A 20,305-nucleotide genomic window follows, 5' to 3' on the forward strand; every position below is an offset into this window, starting at 1 on the left:
GACTCGATAAGTAGCGGTAAAGCGYATCGACCATTGCAGACTTTAAGCTGCAACTTACGCGGTGTTGAAGCAAGGCAGACTGCGACGCTCCTCTCCCTTTCCCATCTTCCAGCTCAACCTGTACTCAACATGGCTACGGAGACTCGCAACATGGGTGTTGTTGAAACTGAACTCCAATACCAACTCACGCCCGAAAATGGCGGCACAGATGAGATCTGRCCAGGCTTGGTCAAAGCACTTCGTGTTCCCCGAGTTCTAGTCAAGTCGACGGTGACGGATGTCCGTGGTCATGAATCAGACTATTCGCTACACAAGCAAGGGTTCCAATGGGTCAACTGGCCAACCCCTCAGAAGACATGGGACGACGACGAGGACATCAAGAAAGGCTACTACCCTGACTGCGAAGCCCTTCTGAAGAAAGCTGCGGGTGCGTCTCATGCCTACGCTTTCAATCATGTCCTACGCAGTGAGGACTGGAACACAGTCATGAAAGATATCGAACAATACAAAGACAATGATCTGGAGTCGCGTTCAGCCAATAACCGCTACATCCACTGCGACTATTCCTACCGAGGAGCAGAGCAATTCTACCAGAGACTCGTCGTCAATGGACCAAGAGAGGATCTCAGGCGTCTGGCCGCGAAACCTAGGTGCCGTTGGGCTCTGATCAACCTCTGGCGTCCTCGCCACACCATCGAACGGGACGCTCTATGCGTGGCGGACGCTCGCAGCATCAAGGACGATGAGCTCGCTGAACAAACCATTCGTTGGTTGAAGCCCGAGGATCTCACCGAAGAGCAGAAGAACCACCACAACATCGGCAAGTATCAAGCGGGAGCGCCAGATACGTACCTTTGGGCGGTAAAACCTCCCGCGGATCCAACGACCCACAAGTGGTACTATGCTTCTCGAATGACCCCAGACGAGGCACTACTATTCAAAATGTATGATTCCAGGGACGATGGACAAGCTAGAAGGGTACCACATACATCTTTCCAAAGCAAATTTGATAATGGACCGCCAAGGCAGAGCGTGGAGCTGCGAGCGTTTGTATTCTGGGAAGATGAGGCCGGGGATGTGTGAGATGGATTCGTGACCCGGATTTTGAGGCATATCGGTGCACACTATTGTCTGACATTTCTCGTATAGTACGCCTCCAATATTCACACTGTACCTGCCACCGACACTCTCCTGTTTCATATGCCAGCACAAGCGCGAGACGTTGGACGAAGACCAGTGGGACAGATCGATTCGTATCCGATGCGACATTGTCAGCTTCGATGCGAATTTGATGACGCTGTAGATAAGAAGCAATACTAGGTAGCGATAGTATCGGTTCGACTGTCTTAAAGTAAAGTACCTTAGAGACAGCAGCAGGGGCCCCTGAATGGACCAGACAGGGGTAAAAAGTCACGCGCATCGGGTCTTGGCACGCCTCCTCATTCCGAGGCTCAAGTCAACCCCAGCAAGCTTCATTTGCGCGGGCCATCTCAATAACATCGGTCCTTCACTTGATTCGCGCGCTATCGTCGAGTTCTAGACTTGCTGACTCTCTCTCTAGGGCTATCGGAAGTCTCGCTTAACATGCTGCAGCTACTGTATACCTAGAGACTGCCCCAAAGAGGCCGAAGATGTATCAGGGTTGGTCCGCTGACAACGTCGCGCTGCTATCAAGTCAATGCTTCTCTTCCAATGTAACTGACGTGGCTTGACGGGAGGTTTACCCGGCTGAGAGATGCGTAGCGATGGCGATGACAAGGCCGAAGAGCAAGTCCCGGGTCTCGGGCTGCACATGCCCACTGTGCAGTCTAAGGAGTAAGCATCGACCTGTGGGAGGGAGAATAATTACATCGGCATCAAAGCTCATCTTCCCGAAACGGCTAGATGCTTTGTCTCCAAGGTGCTGTGAAGTGCTATGGCTTTAACGCATCTTTGTCGGGCTTGTGACAAGCAACGCAAATGTGAAGGGATTTTGCGCACAAGCAAGACATTTTGGACGGCACCGGCCTGGACATCCATTGGGCTCTTCTCCAAGAAGCACGATGGGCAATGTTTCTCCCTCGGCGCAGAAACGCAACAGTGTCGAGGCCAACCCATTTGAGCACCTGACAGACCATGAAGCTTCCGCTTTACGCAGACAGATCGAAACCCCCATCACTACCCAAGTAACTTGGAGGACCCTTTTTCTCTATGCATCACTACAGGACCTGATAATCATTATCGTGAGCTCGATCGCTGCGATCGCCGCAGGCGCTGCAGTACCTTTGAACACGGTCATTCTAGGATCGCTAGCTGGAGCGTTCCAGAACTTCGTGAATGGCCTTTCCAGAGCAGAATTCGACAGTTTGGTCGCGGAAAGGGCTCTTTTCTTCGTGTACCTGGCAGTCGGCGAGTGTTAGTCTTCCCATGAGATCGGCATATGTAACAGAACATACACAAACTTACACTGCGTGTCCATCTAGTTGTTGCAATCTATGTAGCTACCGTTGGCTTTCGGACCACAGGCGAAAGCCTCACCCGCAAAATCAGGGAGAAGTATCTCCAGGCTTTGTTGGCGCAGAATGCAGCGTATTTCGACCTACTTGGCCCGGGCGAAATAATCACGCGGGTTGGAAATACAGCCGTGATTCAAGAGGGTATCTCCGAGAAGCTTGAACTCGTGCTGTCTTCTCTTTCTACCCTGTTTGCGGCGTACATCATTGGCTTGATCAAGTTCTGGAAGTTGACCCTGATCCTTTCGTCACTTACTCCCGTACTTTTTGCCCTTGGATATGTGTTGGGAAGATACATTGTCAAGTACAGTAAACTTTCATTGGCTGCGTACTCTCAAGGCGGGGTGCTCGTGGAGGAGGCTTTCAGTTCAATAAGAACGGTCACAGCCTGCGATACCCAAGAGAAACTTTCCAAGGAATACGACAAGTATCTGACTCGCGCGGAGTCGTTTGGATTTCGCATGAAGTGTCTTGCAGGCTCTGGACCTGGCTTGACCATTTGCATTTTCAATCTCGGATATGCCCTGGCTTCATGGATGGGCAGTAGATACATTGTGGCGGGCGAGACCAATTTGGCAGCTGTTCTTACTATTCTGCTTGTAATGATGCTGGGAGCTTTTGCTTTGGTGAAGGCTACTCAGCATATTCAGGCCTTTACCAACGCCATAGCTGCTGCTACCCCTATCTTTGCAACGATTGACAGGGTCTCATCTTTGGACCAGCTTCCCAACCAAGGAGTCATCCCAGAGACATTGGAAGGCCATGTTGAGCTTCGGAACGTAAGTCAGAGGCTTTGCTTACTGGGAAGTTATGACATTCCATCGCTCATTTAGATCACAGGTGAAACACATATACCCATCTCGACCTRATGTTGTTGTGCTGGAAAACTTGAGTCTCGTTATTCCGGCTGGAACCACGTTAGCAATAACGGGAGCATCGGGCTGCGGGAAGAGTAGTATCATAGCCCTCCTCGAGCGCTTCTACAGTCCTGTAGCTGGTCAGGTCTCGATTGACGGATACCAAATAGAGGATCTGRACCTACACTGGCTACGGCAGCAGATCGGTTTGGTTCAACAAGATCCGGTGCTATTCTCGGACACGATAGAGAAGAACATCCTGTACGGTCTGAGAGGGAAGAGGCGTCAGAAGGCGACAGATGATCAAAGTCGGAGGTCCATCGTCGAGCAAGCAGCTAGACTGGCAAATGCTCACGACTTCATCACAAGGCTGCCTCAAGGTTATGATACGTTTGTTGGAGAACGTGGATCGTTCCTCAGCGGAGGCCAAAGACAACGCATCGCAATCGCAAGGGCGCTAGTCGGGGAYCCAAGAATTCTGATCTGTGACGAAGCAACATCGGCACTGGACAGTCAGAGCGAAAGAGTGGTAAGTTAATGTCGGTTTCTTGTCGTGGACTTCATCACATAAGCTAACACGGCCATTTAAAGGTACAAGCTGCTTTGGACAGGGCATCACAAGGTAGAACCACGATCATCATCTCTCACCGCATGAGCACTATCCGGAATGCCGACAACATCGCCGTCATGGGTCCAGGAGGTGCAATTCTAGAGCACGGCACCTTTGATGCACTTCTGGCTGCGAGATCCTCATTCTTTGATCTGGTCGAAGCCCAGGATATGTCGCCGAGTACCCCTGATTCGGATGATTGCATTGCACACGATGAGAAGGCGGACAYGCTCGTCTCGGAAAAGACGTTCGGATCCCCTGATTCCGTGGCACTTGACACAGGCGAGCATGCCATAGTTGATGGGAAACCTGCCCTGGATAACTCCGATCAGCGACAGTCGCCCATATACTCATGGTGGACATTGTGCAAATTCACCGCTGGTCTCAATCGTCAAGAGTGGAGAGTCATGCTTCTCGGTGTTGCGACCTCCATCATCGCCGGAGCCGGCGAGCCTGTGCAGTGTCTGATCCTTGCAAATTCCATCTCAACGCTGTCTCTGCCTTCCTCCCAATACCTGCGACTGCGGCACGATGCCAACTTCTGGAGCAGTATGTTCGTGATGATTGCATTTGTGATGCTGGCTTGCTATCTTATACTCGGGGTATGTTTCGCCTATGGGAGCGAGCGGCTTGTCCATCACAGTCGAGATTTGGCGTTCAGATCGATGCTTCGCCAGGATATTCAATTCTTCGATGCCAGGGAGAACACGGTCGGTTCGTTGGCATSTTTTCTCAATACAGAGACTACGCGCCTCGCTGGTATGTTGTGACGCTTTTGGTGTATTTCAATGGAGAATATTGACTCGCTTAGGTATGTCTGGCATCGCTCTCGGGAATATTGTCCAACTATGCGCGACATTGATCATCGGGTACATTGTCGCTCTAGCCGTGGGATGGAAACTTGCACTTGTGTGCATCGCCACAGTCCCAGTCCTCCTACTCGCCGGTTTTTTAAATATCTGGTCCCTTGGGCGGTTCGAGGCATTCCAGAAGGACTCCTATCGGGAGAGCGCGTCATATGCGTGTGAGGTCACCTCTTCCACCAGGACCATAGCAGCTTTCACACTAGAGGACCAGGTCTGCCAGCACTATCACGACCTGCTGGTCGCACAGGAGAGGAGAAGTTTACGTTTCAATCTCAAATCCAGCGTCCTCTTTGCTGCCAGCCAATCTCTCGGCTTCCTTTGTATGGCGCTCTGTTTCTGGTACGGGAGCAGCCTACTCGGCGACTACAGTATCACTCAGTTCTATCTGGTCTTCTTCCTTGTCATATTTGGCACTCGCTCGGCGGCCAACATGTTCTCCCTGGCTCCTGACATTGCTAAAGCGAAGCTCGCGGCTGCTGACTTGAAACATCTCTTTGAGAGAGTACCCGCTATCGATATCTCCAGTTCTGCGGGTCATAGTTTGGAGGACATTCGAGGCTCTGTGGAGTTTCGCAATGTGGACTTCGGCTACCAAGACGGACAAGCAGTTCTGAACGGCATGAGCTTCACAGTACAGCCCGGGCAGTACGTTGCCTTGGTAGGCGCTTCCGGCTGTGGGAAGTCGACGACCGTCTCACTTCTAGAGCGATTCTATGATCCCAAAAGTGGAGGCGTGTATGTCGATGGGCATGACATCTCAAGTCTGAACCTCAAGGACTACCGCAGCCATTTGGCGATGGTATCCCAGGAGCCAACGTTGTATCAAGGCTCGATCCGCGACAATATTACATTCGCTGCAGACAAGGAGGACATCTCTGAGGCACAGCTTATCAAGGTGTGTAAGGAAGCCAATATCCATGACTTCATCGTGTCTCTACCAGCTGGATTCGATACAGTGGTCGGGAGTAAAGGCACCATGCTTTCTGGAGGCCAGAAGCAACGTATCGCTATCGCCCGGGCTTTGATACGAGACCCCAAGATTTTGCTTCTGGACGAGGCGACCTCGGCGTTGGATAGTGACTCGGAGAGGGTCGTCCAAGCAGCCCTCGATGCTGCTGCCAAGGGGAGGACCACGATTGCTGTGGCTCATCGTCTCTCCACTGTTCGTAAAGCTGATGCGATCTTGGTCGTGGAAGGCGGTCGGGTCGTGGAAAATGGGTCGCATTCGACACTGATGGCACAACGAGGGAGATATTATCAAATGGTGCAGTTGCAGAGTGGAGAGAAACAAACCAAGGAGCAATAGATATCGTGCTCTGCAAACTGAACGAGGCATTGTTCACCTCATCACTCGATGTCCCTGTCTGTTGGTCTGTCTCTCCTTGAAATTCCCATCAATTTTGGCATTGCATCGAATGAAGTCAGTAGCGGCTCTGGAAGCTTCCTTGGTGGACAGCTGCTGGCCCATCTGACTCTCGGTTTGCTGAAGAGCTTGTTCAGCACAAGGATGCATTTCAACATGCTTTGCGAGACCATATGCAGGTTTGCTGGCTTGGACATAGCTCGGCACAAGGGGAGAGGGAAAACAAAGCAAAAGAACGATGCTGACTACGCCCAGACGAGGATAAAGACTACGGCTCGACAGAATGAAGCCTCCCATACACCGTCCACTCTCGCGGCCAGAAGTGAGGTCGAATGCCGAACCCCGCGTCGAGGTGAGTGAATGGATGTTCAAATCGAGTTCTCATCCAAATGTTCTTCCAGCTTCCCCACCATGACTTGAACAATACACACACCACACGTTCGCGCAGAACAGAACGAAGAAAAAAATGACTGACACCCCTGCAGACCCCAACCGGCTATCGCCAACGCAGCCGCCAAAACATCGTCGACGCACCACCGCCGGCAGAGCCACATTGCCCCACTTGGCACCGTTTCCGCTGTTCGGTGCGGCTCCGCGGCAACCTCCACCACCGGATCTTGATGGCTATGTCCGCCCACCTCCCAAGCTGCCAGGTTTCGCCATGGTCGATCCACGCCCTCCACAAGTTCCCCGCAGTCTGCTCCCGCCAAATCCGTACACCGCGAATGCACGACCTTGGCTGCCGCTCCAGCAGCAGACTATCGCGGGGTCTTGGAGTGATACAGCCGGAGAGACAGATCATCTACTGCCGCAGTGAGTTGCGGACCGAAGAGACACGAATCCGAAACACGCACTGACTTTTCTTCTTCAGGGCGATCCCGACCCGTGAGGAGTTTCTGCTTCACCCGCAGGAAGAGTATCAGCTGGGATTCCATGAGCAGGAACCCCACCAGGACGAAGGCTATCCGCAGGGAGGCTATCCGCGCCATCAGGGAAGCTTCTTCAACGACAGACCCTCTGCGAAATTCGGTGACAAGTTCGGCGCAAACTTCATCAAAGATGCATTTGGTGAACAGCCAGAGTTCGACACCCMACTCCAGTGGCATATTGTCAAAGACTTGATCAACAAAGAGACAACCAAGTTTGATGTCCCAACGATGTTGAAGTACGCCAACTTGCAGCGCGACATGGACATGCAGAAAGCGGAGAGGGAGAGAGATGTGGCGAGGGAGAATCTGGAGAACGAAGTGGCGGGAACTATGGATCGACGCGACCCGAAGGCGCCCAACGGATGTCTCTGGGGAATGTGCAACATGCCGAGAGGAGTGCATGGACATCAGTGCCTCGGAGAGGGAAGGGAGGGACTAGCTTGCACTGACGCGGACCATAAGGTGGGAATCTGCGACGAGCGGGAGGAGAATCGACGACAAAAGATGAAGGCTGTTGGCTTGGACCCAGATGCTGTCGAGGGCCCGTCGGGTGGATGGGAGGTCCCTAAGAATGCCATTGGAAGATCTGTGGAAGAYGAAGCAGCTCAGTGGGACTATTCGGCCTGAGGAATGAAGGCGAGCACGAGAGGGTGTGAGTGAGATGTAACTTCAGCATGGACTTGCGACAAGTGATCTGTGAGTGGAAGGACTTCAAAGAGACAACATGGAGTTTGTTTGGGTGGTGGCCTCGAAGTGAAGTCGGAAGTCGGGGGAGAGCATCCTCCGAGATCCTCCGGGATGCACGACACGCGATAGGGCTGAGCTGAGCTAAGCGTCATCTCAGCTGCGACTTTCAAATGGGAGATCTTCACTTTCCTTCGTTTGTGCTTCACCATCCATCTTCCCACATTCTAGTAATTAGTGACTGTCTTTGACGTTCGCAAACATGGGCAAAGGTGAGTCTTGTTCCATGCGATTGGTTTCGCCACGCTGACAAGTCGCAGGAACGGACAAGTTGTACGTGAGTTTCGATGCGCCTGACAACATGCAGCGAGCATGACTAACATATACCGCCACAGATTACCCACAGCGAATGGTCGAGTGAAGATGCCTTTGGAGCCAGCGCAGGTGCCAATGCGCGCAAAGCTGCCAATCTAGGAGGCGCAGGTAGTTTCAAGCGCCTACCTTTCAACTTCTGCTCCGTCTCGCTGCAGCCGTTTGAGCATCCCGTGTGCACCGCCGAGGGCACCATCTTCGACTTGACCAACATCCTGCCGTGGATCAAGAAGCATGGCACCAATCCCGTCAATGGAGAGTCGTTGAAGAGCTCCGATCTGATCAAGCTACACTTTACCAAAAACGACGAGGGCGAGTTTGTCGACCCCGTCACCTTCAAGGTCATCACCGACAACACACATCTTCTTGCAATCAGAAATACGGGAAATGTCTTTAGCTATGACACGATCGAGCGGCTCAATATCAAAGCGAAGAACTGGCGAGATCTGATCAACGATGCTGAATTCAAGAGGAGCGACCTGATCACACTGCAAGATCCGCAGAACATCGAATCGCGAAATCTCGCTTCATTCAAGTATATCAAAGATGGCACCAATACCCTCACCGCTGAACAGCAAGCCGAACGTAGCGCCGGTGTCAATGATGCCAATCTGGGGTCTGCCAGCAAGATCCTCAAAGCGAAAGAAGCAGTCGCCAAAGCCCGAGCCGAGCGCGAACAGAAAGCTATGTCGGCTTCGCAATCGTCCTCCAGCACGCGCGCAGTCAGCGCATCGAAACCAGCTTCTCAGCAACAGACCACCAAACCCACACCCTACAATGCAGCCCAATACACCAACGGCCAAGCCGCAGCCTCCTTCACCTCGACAGGACTCACGCCCTCGACATCCACCGCTCGTGCGATCATGAGCGACGAAGAGTATATGCTCAAACCGAAGCGAATCCGCACCAAAGGCTACGCGCGTATGACCACCAGCAAAGGCGCCATGAACATTGAACTCCTCCCCGAATTTGCGCCCAAGGCAGTCTGGAACTTTATCCAATTGAGCAAGAAAGGATACTACAATGGTGTGGCATTTCATCGGAACATCAAGAACTTTATGATTCAAGGTGGAGATCCTACCGGCACAGGGAGAGGAGGCCAGAGTTGTTGGGGAAAGAGCTTTGCGGATGAGTTTGAGGGACCTGCGACGCATGATGGGAGAGGTGTGATGAGCATGGCCAACAAAGGAAAGGATACGAACACCAGCCAGTTCTTCTTGCTGTACCGGAGAGCCGCGCATCTGGACCGGAAGCATACCGTCTTCGGGCGGGTTGTGGAGGGTCTGGATGTGCTGGACCGCCTGGAACAGGTGGAAGTGGGTGACGGAAATCGGCCGATCGAGGACGTGCTGATTGAAGAGGTCAAGGTGTATGTGGATCCTTTTGAGGACTTCCTCAAGGCGAGGAGTGAAAAGGAAGCAGAAGAGGCGAGGTTAGAGAAGATTCGACAGGAGGGAGGTGCGGAGGATGAGCGGACAACATGGACCGGAAAGCGAGTTCGCGCAGACGGGAAAGTGGAGAGTCAAAGCGAGGCTGGAACTGGAGTGGGAAAGTACTTGAAACAGGCGAGTGCAGCTGCCGCTACCGGGACGAGGGGGGATGAAGTTGTAGGAGAGTGGGATGAAGGAGAGATGCCACCACCTGCTGCGAAGAAAGCGAAGAGAGGTGGTGGGTTTGGGAATTTTGACGGCTGGTGATGCCGTCCGTCACGGCTCGTGGCTATGCAGTTGGCAGTCTGATTGAAGTCCATCTACCTTATGGATGGCTACGAATTGACGAACGAAAGACGCGAGCTACTGCTTGTCGCGTGGCGCGGGTTCGAAACGAGCCTAGCGCACGCAATGTTGCTGGTCGAGAGATCACTCTCTCCTTCCTTTCTCAMCCTCTTCCTCTACTGTACCTTAATCTTGCGGATCATCTGTCTCCATCAGCAAGTTCAATAACTGCCGGATAATCATTCTTGCGAAGATCGCGATCACGGACATGCCTGCATTTGCATGGTCATGCACGGAGTTAAAGTTGGTCGTGTCGTACCTGACCCCTCGCTGCAGAGGATCACCGTGCGGAGAATCAGGAACATGATGTCAAGGCAACATCCCATTCACTCATCACTCCTTTCATGGTAAGTCATCTCCAAGGCCACAAGAGTTACATCCCTTCAGAAGAAGCGGATGCTTGCAGTACCGTGATTCTGTGCTGTCCACCCACAAGATGTCGGGCAAGCTCCTCCTCCTTCCGCTCCTGGCGATTCGCGCCGCTGCTCAAGTCGACTATTCTCAATATGTAAATCCCTTCATCGGCGGCGAGGGACCTATGCCAGGTCTAGCCTACGGAGGCGGTGACATCTTCGTCGGAGCAAGTCGTCCATTCGGCGTGGCCAAGGTCGGCATCGATACCTTTGAGACCAACATCTCCTTTCAAACCCTCAATGGCGGATGGACACCAAAGGGGCTCGTCACGGGTCTGAGTATGATGCATGAGTCTGGAACGGGAGGACCGCCAAAATATGGAGTCATCTCGCAGATGCCGCTGACGACCATCGAGTCACCGGTTAATCTCCTCGACAATCAGACGTACTGGCAGAAGAGGGTTGAGAACGACGTGGCGACTGTCGGTTTCTTCTCAACAAAGCTAGAGAGTGGTGTCCAGGTGAGCATTGGTGGAGGTCGTCATAGTGGTATCTTGCAGTATGATTTCCCAGCAGGCGAAAGACACGTGCTCGTTGATGTCTCTCACTTCCTTCCAAATGTGGGCGGGTCGAATGAAGATCAATTCTATGACGGTGGATCAATCAGCATTGATGAGGGAGGCAAAAGATACACCGGATTCGGCGTTCACGGGGGCGGGTTTTCTGACAGCGCTCCCATGACTACCTACTTCTGCGCAGAGTTCGATCAAGCACCGAGTCAAGCTCATACTTTTCGTGGCCGCAATACCATCCCAGCGCGAAGGCAGCATGTTCTTTCTGATGAGGTGTGTCGAAGCTCCACCTTCCGCAATTTGCCATGCTGATTCCCCTGCCAGCCAACTCCTCATCCTACATTCCGCAATCGCAGTACTGAGGAATCTGGTCCTCTCACAGACCGTGTGGGARCCATCTTCAGCTGGGAGAAGTCAACTAACAGCACCTCCATCAAATCAAAGATTGGCATCTCGTTCATATCCGTGGACAAGGCTTGCTCGTTCGTGGACTCGGAGATTCCGTCCTGGAATTTAAACGACACTGTAGCCGCCACAGTGCAAGAATGGAATAAGGACGTCTTCAGCAAAATCCAAGTGCCGACCGATTCTGCTCAGAACCGGACGAATCTGGTACTCCTGTACTCCAGCCTGTACTTTATGCATCTCATGCCATCAGATCGTTCGGGCGAAAATCCACTTTGGGACTCTGCTGATTCCTGGGATGACTTCTATACTTTATGGGACATCTTCCGATGCACCGTCTCAATGTACCACCTCATTCAACCGAGATACTATCAAAGCATGATCCGATCTTTGATTGACATCTGGAAGTACGAAGGATTCATGCCAGACGGCCGCAGTGGTAACTACAACGGTCTTGTACAAGGAGGAAGTAATGCCGACAACGTCCTCGCTGACGCCTACGTCAAGGGTCTTCCGAATGTTAACTGGACCGAGGGCTATCGAGCGATGAAGAAGAACGCGGAAGTTGTTCCCTTCAACACCTTCAATCAGGTCGACCCAACGAATGGCATACAGCAGGGTCGTGGAGCTCTGCAGGATTGGCTGGACTTGGGCTACATTTCGGTTGATCGTAACACCAGGTCAATCTCAAGGACTATCGAGTATGCCTTGAATGACTTCTCGCTGTCGCAAGTTGCGAAAGGAGAAGCGCCTGATGACGTGGAATTGTATCTCAATCGATCTGCGAATTGGCAGAACATATGGTTGGTGTACTAATGTCTTCATCTGGTGCAAATACTGATTTTGTTGCAGGGCCTCGGACTTTACCCACAAGGGATTCACAGGCTTCCCATCCCCGAGGCTTTCATCAGGAGAATTCAATTTGACGGATTATAACCCTGCGCAATGTGGTGTTTGCTCTTGGCCATCTGTCACGTACGAAGGAACTCCTTTCGGTAAGGCGAGCCTCCTTGGATGCTGTATAGCTCTGATGCGTCAATAGAATACGGCTTCACGATTCCTCACGACATGGCGAGATTGATTGACTTCATGGGAGGACCGGATGAATTCGAACGGAGACTTGATTACATCCACATGCCWAACACGTCTGAAACATCGCTAGGAGCAAATGGGGCCGGTATCACCAGTATCATGAACATTGGGTAAGTCTCGCGGACGATACACTTTGACTCATCGACCTTCCAGCATTAACAACCAATCTCAATCTAAGAGACACGAATGTTGAAATCATGATCACAGAAACGAACCCGACTTCGCCACGCCATACGAATACAACTACATAAACAAGCAAGCAAAGTCCGTGCAGCAGTCTCGCAACCTCGCAAATCAATAGTACATTCCTCTCCCTTCCAATCACCCAGCTCAAGCCTAACCCTCACCAGCTTCAAAAACGACCTCTACGGCGTCCCAGGCAACAGCGACGCCGGAGCACTGAACAGCTGGATGCTCTGGCAAATGCTCGGTCTCTACCCCGTCGCAACACAACCCATCTACCTTCTCGTATCACCTTGGTTCTCGGACATCAACATGACCATCAATACAGACAAGCAGCTCAGAATTAACGCGAAGAATCTAGATAATGCTGAGGCGTATTATGTGCAATCCGTCAAGATTAATGGGGAAGATTGGGATAGGAATTGGTTTGAGCATGAGGATGTTATGGTTGAGGGGGGAAGTATTGAATTCGAAATGGGAAGTGAGATGGAATTTTGGGAGACTGGGAATGTGCCGCCTAGTCCTGGACATTCTGGTATACCGGCCAGTCGTAAGATATAGTGGGCGAGAATCCCATCGTCATCCTTCTGTAGATAGGAAGATATTCAAGACTGTAAGAAGGCAGGGCGGTAACCTTTGTTCCCCGTCCTTGGTATCGGATGAGGATACTGTCTTGGCCTCTACGGTTCACTGCAGCTGTGATGTCACAAGCATACTGACGTTGAGAAAAAGAAGTACTCGTGCACTGTAGAGCGATACATGTTCATTCAGCTATGTTTAAGCTCGAAGAGCATCCGTGCATAAGAATGTCTGTTATAGGTAGATGCACATCAGCCAAATCTATCTCCCTCATATGATTGCCATCACCAGACCACCGAGAGCAGCTCACGCAATGCCAGCACTAGAAGCAGGCGTAGTGCTCTCAGTTCCATCCTTTGAAGCAGTATCGACAGATGGGGGTGAATATGAGAATCTTGGCCAATCCTCTCCGCCCGTGGCAAGTACTGCCTCCAGGTCTAGCTCTTTCGCAAACCACCTCTCCCTTCTCGTGGAAGCGCGCTGGCCCCCTTCGAGTGCACTTCGAGCAGCTCTGGTAGTTCGCTGGCGTTTGGAACTCCTTCCCTCGGAGTTGAGCAGGCTCAGGCGAGCGCGCTGCTCTTCCAAGGCTTTGTCGTATTGGACTATTGACCGCACGTATGGCGCTAGATCAAGCGTAATGGTCTTCATGGTGCCATCAAAGACGGACTGCATCAATCCCGGGTTGTTGTTGAGGGAAAGTTCGCTCGACGTGGCGATGGGGTCAAAGCATGCAAATGATTGACGAGTGAACCATTCATCTCCTTCCTTGGCTTGAAGACTGGTTTCCAATGCATTTGTCACGATGGTCGTGCTGGCCAAGGATCCATTGTATCTTTGGTGTGCTGACAGCGTCATGGCGATGAGTACATCCCTACCGAGACCCATGTAGTCAGTGATCTCGTTGATCTGCAACAGATCTTGAGCTACAGTGTAGTTGCTGCGAGCCTTGTCCATAAGCTCGGGCTGAGAGGGGTCAAAGGGCGCAGTGGCGGCGACACTTGCAGCGGTGCATACGTCTGCGGCACTAAGCGCGTCCGCATGGTCCAGGAACGAGTTTAGTGTCTTGAGGCGATYTTGAGGGTTTGAGTCTTGCACATCGGCAGACATCGCGACCCATCCGAGTGCAGCCGACGGGCTGACATTGAATTCGTTCCACGCCCACGCCATTGCGCCTTGCGCATCGAGCTCGGCTTCTGAAGGTATTCCCATGCCGCTCTGATATGTATTCGCGCTCACGACTCTCAGCTTCCTGCCTTGATCGTCGAGGTCCGATCCAGGTGGATATCGCTGGTAGATCCAAGCTAACCCTCCTCGCGGATCCCCGACTCCCATCTGACACCAGTAATCAAGTTCTGTGATACTAGCTCTCAAATCGTGACGATGATGCTGATACAATGACAAGACCGCTGCCCTTTTGAGCAGATGGCCTTCTGCCGCTGCGAGGAGAAGCATGTAGTCTGTAGCTAGGTCAGGCGGCGGTTCCTTGAACCGCAAGATGGCATGGAGAGCTATGGCCTGAAGGGGCACGGCAGTCTCATCGTTACACGTCATGATGAATGGCCGTTTTGAGGTCGTGATGAGCTTCATGACGGTCATCCAGAAATCCTTGTCGTCTTTGAACAGAATGTCGACCTCTTCCAGCAAGATCAATGACTGTTGCTGATCTTTGGCAGGCTTCTTGATTGCCTCTTGTATGGCTTTGATCTTTTTCTCTTTGATCAGTTTCTTTGGCTCGACCGATGCGCGCTGAGCCGGCTGAGGTTTGAAGAATGCATTCATCTTGCCTTGCCTTCCACTTTCGAGATCCCGCTGAAAGGCCTCGTCGTTGAGAGTTGGCGCCGGAGGTTGCGATTCGGCAGATTCCACTCCGTGATGCCTTACCATATGATTCTCCGTCATATCGCCAACCTTCTCGAGCACGTCGCGTCCACTGCGACGCTCGTTTGAGCCGATCTCAAAAACCTTGAAGCCAAGCTCTTCAGCGACGGCATAGGCAGCCGCCGTCTTGCCACATCCATGAGGCCCGCTCAATAGCACGGTATTGCTGAGCTTCAGGTCGTTGGAGACAGACTGAACGATACTGCCTTTTGTCTTGAGCATTCCAGAATCGACCCCCTGCTCAGCGGCTGGAATCTCATTCATTTCTCGCAAATCTTCGTCGCTATCCACGAGAAAGTCGTCCATGTCATCACTTCTCTTTTTTCGCTTCTTCTTGGGCTTCTCTGCGACTCTGGGCTGGATGCTCTTGCTGTCTGTAGCGGCGCCTCCAACTGCTTGCACTGCTAGAGACTGAAGCCAGCCTTTCAGCACACTCACCTCGGTGTCTGGCTGGAGAACGTCCGACGAGCTTCTGGGAGCGTACTTCTGGGCCCAGCTCTGACTTTCGCCTCTGCATTGATCAAAGGCTGTCAAAGCACTCGGTATGCGCTCATAAAGTCGAGGCAAAGACGGATGTATTTTCCGGATATTGTGGGATCCTCGCCGTGAACAGGGACTCGACTTGCTGGATCGATCTGCCGAGTACGACAGCTCATCACGAGCAGTTTCGGCGATTGGTACCGACAGCTCTCCACAGATCCTCTGGGCTATGTCTTCGCCCGTCATTAAATGTCGTTCCGGAAGCGTGAGAGCCACATCGGGATCGTGGAAGCCGTCTGGACGGAGATGTGGATCTTTCGGTGCAGTGAGCCGTGATTCAAATCTGGCAGTGACAGATTCTCTTTTCGAGAGAGGTAGCACGACTTGCTTGAACTTGCGTCTGGGGAAGAGCAGTTCGAACGTCGGGCCTCTCATTGGCAGCTTGATTTGATGGACGTCTCCACGAACATGGACCTGATCACGATCTGGGAATGGAGCCTCTGTAGCGCCAGGATGCTTCACCATATGACGATCCCTCAGCAGAGCGGAAGAGAACTCCACGTCCTTGACGTCCGGCAGTCGCTCGGAGAAGGCTTTGACCCGCAGCTTTCCGGGCGTGACAGCGGACGTTTTGCGCGGAGACTCAGGTTTGGGAGCAGACAGGACTTGATCGGGCTTCCCTGAGAAGAATGGATGTGTCGGCTTGCGCGGCTTTTGTGGAGTTCGCTTCTTCGGTGGTGGCTTCTTAACGATTGCAACGGTGAGAGTACCGGCAAGAATCTTGTCAATCTTTTCGCCGACTGATATCTTGCCTGCTTCATCTGCTCCATAGGCGATTGACACTAAGCGTGATGTGGCCGCAGCCGCCGCCTTTCGAGGCCTCAAGCGTCCTGTTGATAGTTGAGATGTAGGCTCAGTGTTTTCCTTGGGGTTCTTGCTGGGAGGCGAGCTGAATCGGCCGTTCGCATTGAGTCTAAGCACTTTTCTCGCCGGTATCTTCTTCGTCAGGCTTGTGTCATTCTCCCGGTTCGGAGTTTCGTCAATCTGGGGCTGCGACGGGGGCCTTGATAACTCCTCCGGACTGTTCGCAGGGGGAGAGCTGAAGCGACCATTCGCGTTGAGTTGAAGCAACTTTTTGGGTGGCGTTTTGGCCACAGTCTGGGACGTATAGTTTTCGGCGAGATCAGCATCCAGAGGATGTATTCGCGGCAGCGGCGAAGACCGTGGAATGATGACGCGCGGTGAGTGTGTACCAATGGCAGGTGTCACGCTGGCAGCAGCATTGTCCGACTCGACATCCGCAGACTCGAATCCACCGGTGCGTCGTCTCTTTCGGGGCTCATCTTGTTCTGTGCTGAGCTCTGACACTACCTGTCCAGCAGGAGTCTCTACCTGCGAGAAAGCAGGCTTCGGATTAACAATATCTGCCAAAGTCGGCTGGTTCTTCGATTTCTCATCCTTCTGTTTCCGCTTGCTCCTGGTCCGCTTAGGTTTCTCGTCCGATTCTCCTCGCTGTTCGACGGGCTCGTATTCAAGGTCCTCCTGAGACTGGTTCTCATTTCTTGGCTGCTCCGTTGCTGTTTTGGTGGAGGCTGTCGACGCCATCAGCTGTGTATCGAATGGCCAACATGTGCCTCACCCACCTTTGTTGAAGAACGGATGCACGCTCTTCCCGCCGTCGCCGCTCATGACAGCGAATATGGTGGACATGGCCATTCATGTGTTTCTTTCATGTCGCAGTGGTGTATTGTTTGTACGAGAGGTGGGTGGTGTCAATGGCCGTGTGGACATCTTAGTCTGCCTCGAAAACGCGTCGAAGTGGCCGGAGGTAGACGCGGCGGTACGCGATTCATCGGATCGGTTCCGTCGGCAGGTGGAGTCAATTTAGGGCTTCTCGGCTAGTTCGGAACCAAAATGTCAAACTTCTAAACTTCTTCTGCTCGATCAGCTGCAGAAGTTTGATTAAACGCAGACTTTCCTCCGGGCATTGAATATTCACAATGTCGCGAGGAATCGAGATGTACGGCACCATTGCCTCCTTACCGGCACCGTTCGATGCAGAGAATGGACGGAGTTTTGCGGCTCCAGTACACAGCATTTCCGGCTCGAGGAAGAGAAAAAGACATGAAGTTGTTGCGGGTGTCGACGGCGAGAGCATCAACATCTACAACGTAAGGAGAATGAGGTGGTGAAGCAGAAAAACACATGCTGATGATCGTGTCTCTCAGATTCAAACTCATAGCACCGTCAGCTCCTATGCGCTTCCACCACAGACATATCTCGCCGCACCGCCCTGTTCCATTTACTGCAAACGAATGAAACCCCAACAACCTCAGCGTCGCACATACCTGGCAGTCCGCGACGGTGTAGCATCGACCAAAGCGCGATTGATTACCTTCACCGAAGAATTGGGCAAACCGCACACCGAAGAGCGTGAACCACGGGCACCTGCGAGGCGAGAGCGAAAGCTTCGGCATAGGGACGTGGCTGGGTTTGAAGTGGTTCAGGTGGGTGATGGGCAGGAGAACGATGCCAGCAAGTCGGGCGTGCTCGTCTTTTACCAGGGCGGTGACATTGATTGCGTCAGCGGCGACCTGACAAGCGTGAGATGGGAACATACCGCGAGTGAAGCCGACGTCGACGTTGAGCTCTCCGCCGTCGTAGACTTCGAAACCGCCCGGAGAGGCCTGCTCAAGAATCGGGAGGATGTTCTCGCCGTGCTCGACCCGGGCAATACTGGAGCTTCACACAACGCACCTCTGATACTCTGCCAAACCTTGCGGATAGGGACGGCGAGACGAGTCCGGATTTACGCACTACGAAACGTTGTTGGTGAGACGTTGCAAAGCAGTCGCTCACCTTTGGAGGAGGTCCTGACTTTCGAATTGTCTTCGCGAGCAGCGGCCAGCGACGAGCGTGCTCGCTACGAGTTGCACGCGGCGTCTGGCATGCTCTACCAGCTTCTACGTCAACGATTAATCGCGTACGATCTTTCCGCTACCACCCCAAAGATAGCATTCGACCTGGGGAAGAAAGGTCATCCAGGCATCAACACTTTTGCCCGACTGTCTGCCGCGAGCGTGGTTGCCATCTCCTCCGATCGGATCGCGGTTCATGACACTAAATTCGGCTCCGTTCTGGGATCGCTCTCTTTGTCACCAAAGGACGATCCGTTGGCTATCGTTGCCAACTTTACCGACTCGAGCTTGTGCGTAACCTTGCAAGGGTCTGAACTTGTCGCCATCCAGCTCGGCGAGTTGGGTGACGCAAAGCATTCAAGGTCGGCGGGTCCTCTCCTCGCAGAAGTGCTAGGAAAGGGAAAGGCTTCCGCAGATGCCAATGTCACAGATATTTCACTCACAAGTGTCAAGAAGCAAGCCAAATGGGATGAGTGGAAAGGCATAGTAGATGCGTTCATTACAGCTGGCGACATTGCAGGCCTGGAAGATTTCGTCGCGAGCAAGGTTGTCAAGGTCGGCAAGGCTGTCGGAGACGGTATTCCTGCTCTGACCAACGGCTCTGCCGGTGAGACATACGAATTGTGGGACCTACCTCCTCATGCCTACGATCCTCAGCATTTGGATCCCAAGAAAAGTAACTACATTCTGAGTCGAAMGTTTGGGTGGAAAGAGGACGGTTCGGGGCGGAAGCTGGAGCTGAAGATCAACTCAAGGAACATACTTCGCTGGTTCACCATGAGCGGATACTTGAATGCCGAACATCTTCAACAGGCGTTGCCTAACGATTCCAACGATGCCAATCGACCTATCGTGGCAGCTGGGGACATCATGTCTGCCATCAGCGAGGTCGACAGCAACTTCATTCTAATGTGCGAGTTGATCACTCTTGACGCGCACTGGGACATTTCAGAAGTTGTGCAAGGTCTCAAAATCCTCATGGAATCCTTCGAGGAGAGGAACCCGGAATACGTTGCACAACTACAACTTAACGGCAACTCCGACATTTCAATGAACGACCTCGACGATGAGAGTCGATTCCAAGTCGAACTCGAGGCTGCCGAAGCACAGCGCAATGTAGCCGAGGAAATGCTGACTTTGGGCGTCACCATTCGCAGCGAAGCCTTTCGCGTCCTCCTCGCTCGGCTTTCCGGATTCCCGCAAAAGGAAATGTCGAAGACAATGCGATCCATGTGGTCACAGCAAGACACTCTCTTCTTCATCGCGATTCTTCGCCTCGAGCTCATCGATGGGGGTTGGACGAAACTCTACGTCGATCCTGAAGATGATACCGTCTCGACCTTCAGAGGCGCGGTGGATCAGGCTCAAGAAGTCTCCCCACGCAACGAGGCCATCAGAGTCATCGCGACGCTGCTCAGCTCTGCCATTGACGCCATCGGTTTGAGTGGATGGCTCATTGGTCYCAGCAGCGATGCAGAAGGGACCTCAGATCTCGTTCAGACTTTGAGACTTGAACTGAGTGCCGTGCTTGAGGGACTCTTCATCGACGCCCAGCTTGACAGCTGCATCACCGAGCTTAGTAAGACTGCCGGGTCGGTGGAGCCTACTTCGCTGGGAAAGCGCAAGAGACACGAGGAGCTACAAACTGTTGTAGCACCAGAAAATATCCATATGCCGCTGGGAGGGCGGTTCGACCCGCCGACATTGGGCAACGCAAAGGAGAAGAAAAGTAGTAGGATTGCGATGGCGGAGAAGAAGAGTCGGAGTGTTGGGAAATATTCATTCGAGCAGATTAGATTCTAGTGTGGGAAGTTGGCGATGGAAGACTTCTCATAAATTTGACCAGTTCCTCGATAATCCCTTCAAAACATTGATCTCTCAATCAGCTGTTCCGAGC

At 52.6% G+C, this 20,305-nt stretch overlaps 7 protein-coding genes; 6 read left to right on the top strand and 1 right to left on the bottom strand.

Moving 5' to 3' along the window:
- Window positions 1–129: 129 nt before the first annotated feature.
- On the top strand, window positions 130–1,083 carry RCC_04873 (uncharacterized protein; the record flags this gene model as incomplete). Its single annotated transcript, XM_023770149.1, has 1 exon — window positions 130–1,083. The coding sequence occupies one exon, from the start codon at window positions 130–132 to the stop codon at window positions 1,081–1,083; it is 954 nt and encodes a 317-aa protein (XP_023625917.1).
- Window positions 1,084–2,042: 959 nt separating this feature from the next.
- On the top strand, window positions 2,043–6,131 carry RCC_04874 (related to multidrug/pheromone exporter, ABC superfamily; the record flags this gene model as incomplete). XM_023770150.1 has 5 exons in its annotated part: window positions 2,043–2,394; window positions 2,463–3,271; window positions 3,333–3,878; window positions 3,941–4,718; window positions 4,771–6,131. The coding sequence occupies 5 exons, from the start codon at window positions 2,043–2,045 to the stop codon at window positions 6,129–6,131; spliced, it is 3,846 nt and encodes a 1,281-aa protein (XP_023625918.1).
- A 1,214-nt stretch (window positions 6,132–7,345) lies between these two features.
- Window positions 7,346–7,744, top strand: RCC_04875 (uncharacterized protein; the record flags this gene model as incomplete). Its single annotated transcript, XM_023770151.1, has 1 exon — window positions 7,346–7,744. The coding sequence occupies one exon, from the start codon at window positions 7,346–7,348 to the stop codon at window positions 7,742–7,744; it is 399 nt and encodes a 132-aa protein (XP_023625919.1).
- A 319-nt stretch (window positions 7,745–8,063) lies between these two features.
- RCC_04876 (related to peptidylprolyl isomerase (cyclophilin)-like) lies at window positions 8,064–9,870 on the top strand (the record flags this gene model as incomplete). XM_023770152.1 has 3 exons in its annotated part: window positions 8,064–8,073; window positions 8,122–8,138; window positions 8,197–9,870. 3 exons carry the CDS (start codon window positions 8,064–8,066, stop codon window positions 9,868–9,870), a joined length of 1,701 nt encoding a protein of 566 aa, XP_023625920.1.
- A 514-nt stretch (window positions 9,871–10,384) lies between these two features.
- RCC_04877 (related to putative alpha-1,2-mannosidase) lies at window positions 10,385–13,114 on the top strand (the record flags this gene model as incomplete). XM_023770153.1 has 6 exons in its annotated part: window positions 10,385–11,146; window positions 11,198–12,081; window positions 12,131–12,273; window positions 12,321–12,480; window positions 12,578–12,670; window positions 12,721–13,114. The coding sequence occupies 6 exons, from the start codon at window positions 10,385–10,387 to the stop codon at window positions 13,112–13,114; spliced, it is 2,436 nt and encodes an 811-aa protein (XP_023625921.1).
- Window positions 13,115–13,438: 324 nt separating this feature from the next.
- RCC_04878 (uncharacterized protein) lies at window positions 13,439–17,206 on the bottom strand (the record flags this gene model as incomplete). XM_023770154.1 has 2 exons in its annotated part: window positions 13,439–17,082; window positions 17,134–17,206. 2 exons carry the CDS (start codon window positions 17,204–17,206, stop codon window positions 13,439–13,441), a joined length of 3,717 nt encoding a protein of 1,238 aa, XP_023625922.1.
- A 284-nt stretch (window positions 17,207–17,490) lies between these two features.
- RCC_04879 (uncharacterized protein) lies at window positions 17,491–20,211 on the top strand (the record flags this gene model as incomplete). XM_023770155.1 has 2 exons in its annotated part: window positions 17,491–17,661; window positions 17,719–20,211. The coding sequence occupies 2 exons, from the start codon at window positions 17,491–17,493 to the stop codon at window positions 20,209–20,211; spliced, it is 2,664 nt and encodes an 887-aa protein (XP_023625923.1).
- Window positions 20,212–20,305: the final 94 nt, after the last annotated feature.

Source organism: Ramularia collo-cygni, assembly GCF_900074925.1.
Source record: "Ramularia collo-cygni strain URUG2 genome assembly, contig: RCC_scaffold06, whole genome shotgun sequence".
Lineage (NCBI taxonomy): Eukaryota > Fungi > Ascomycota > Dothideomycetes > Mycosphaerellales > Mycosphaerellaceae > Ramularia > Ramularia collo-cygni.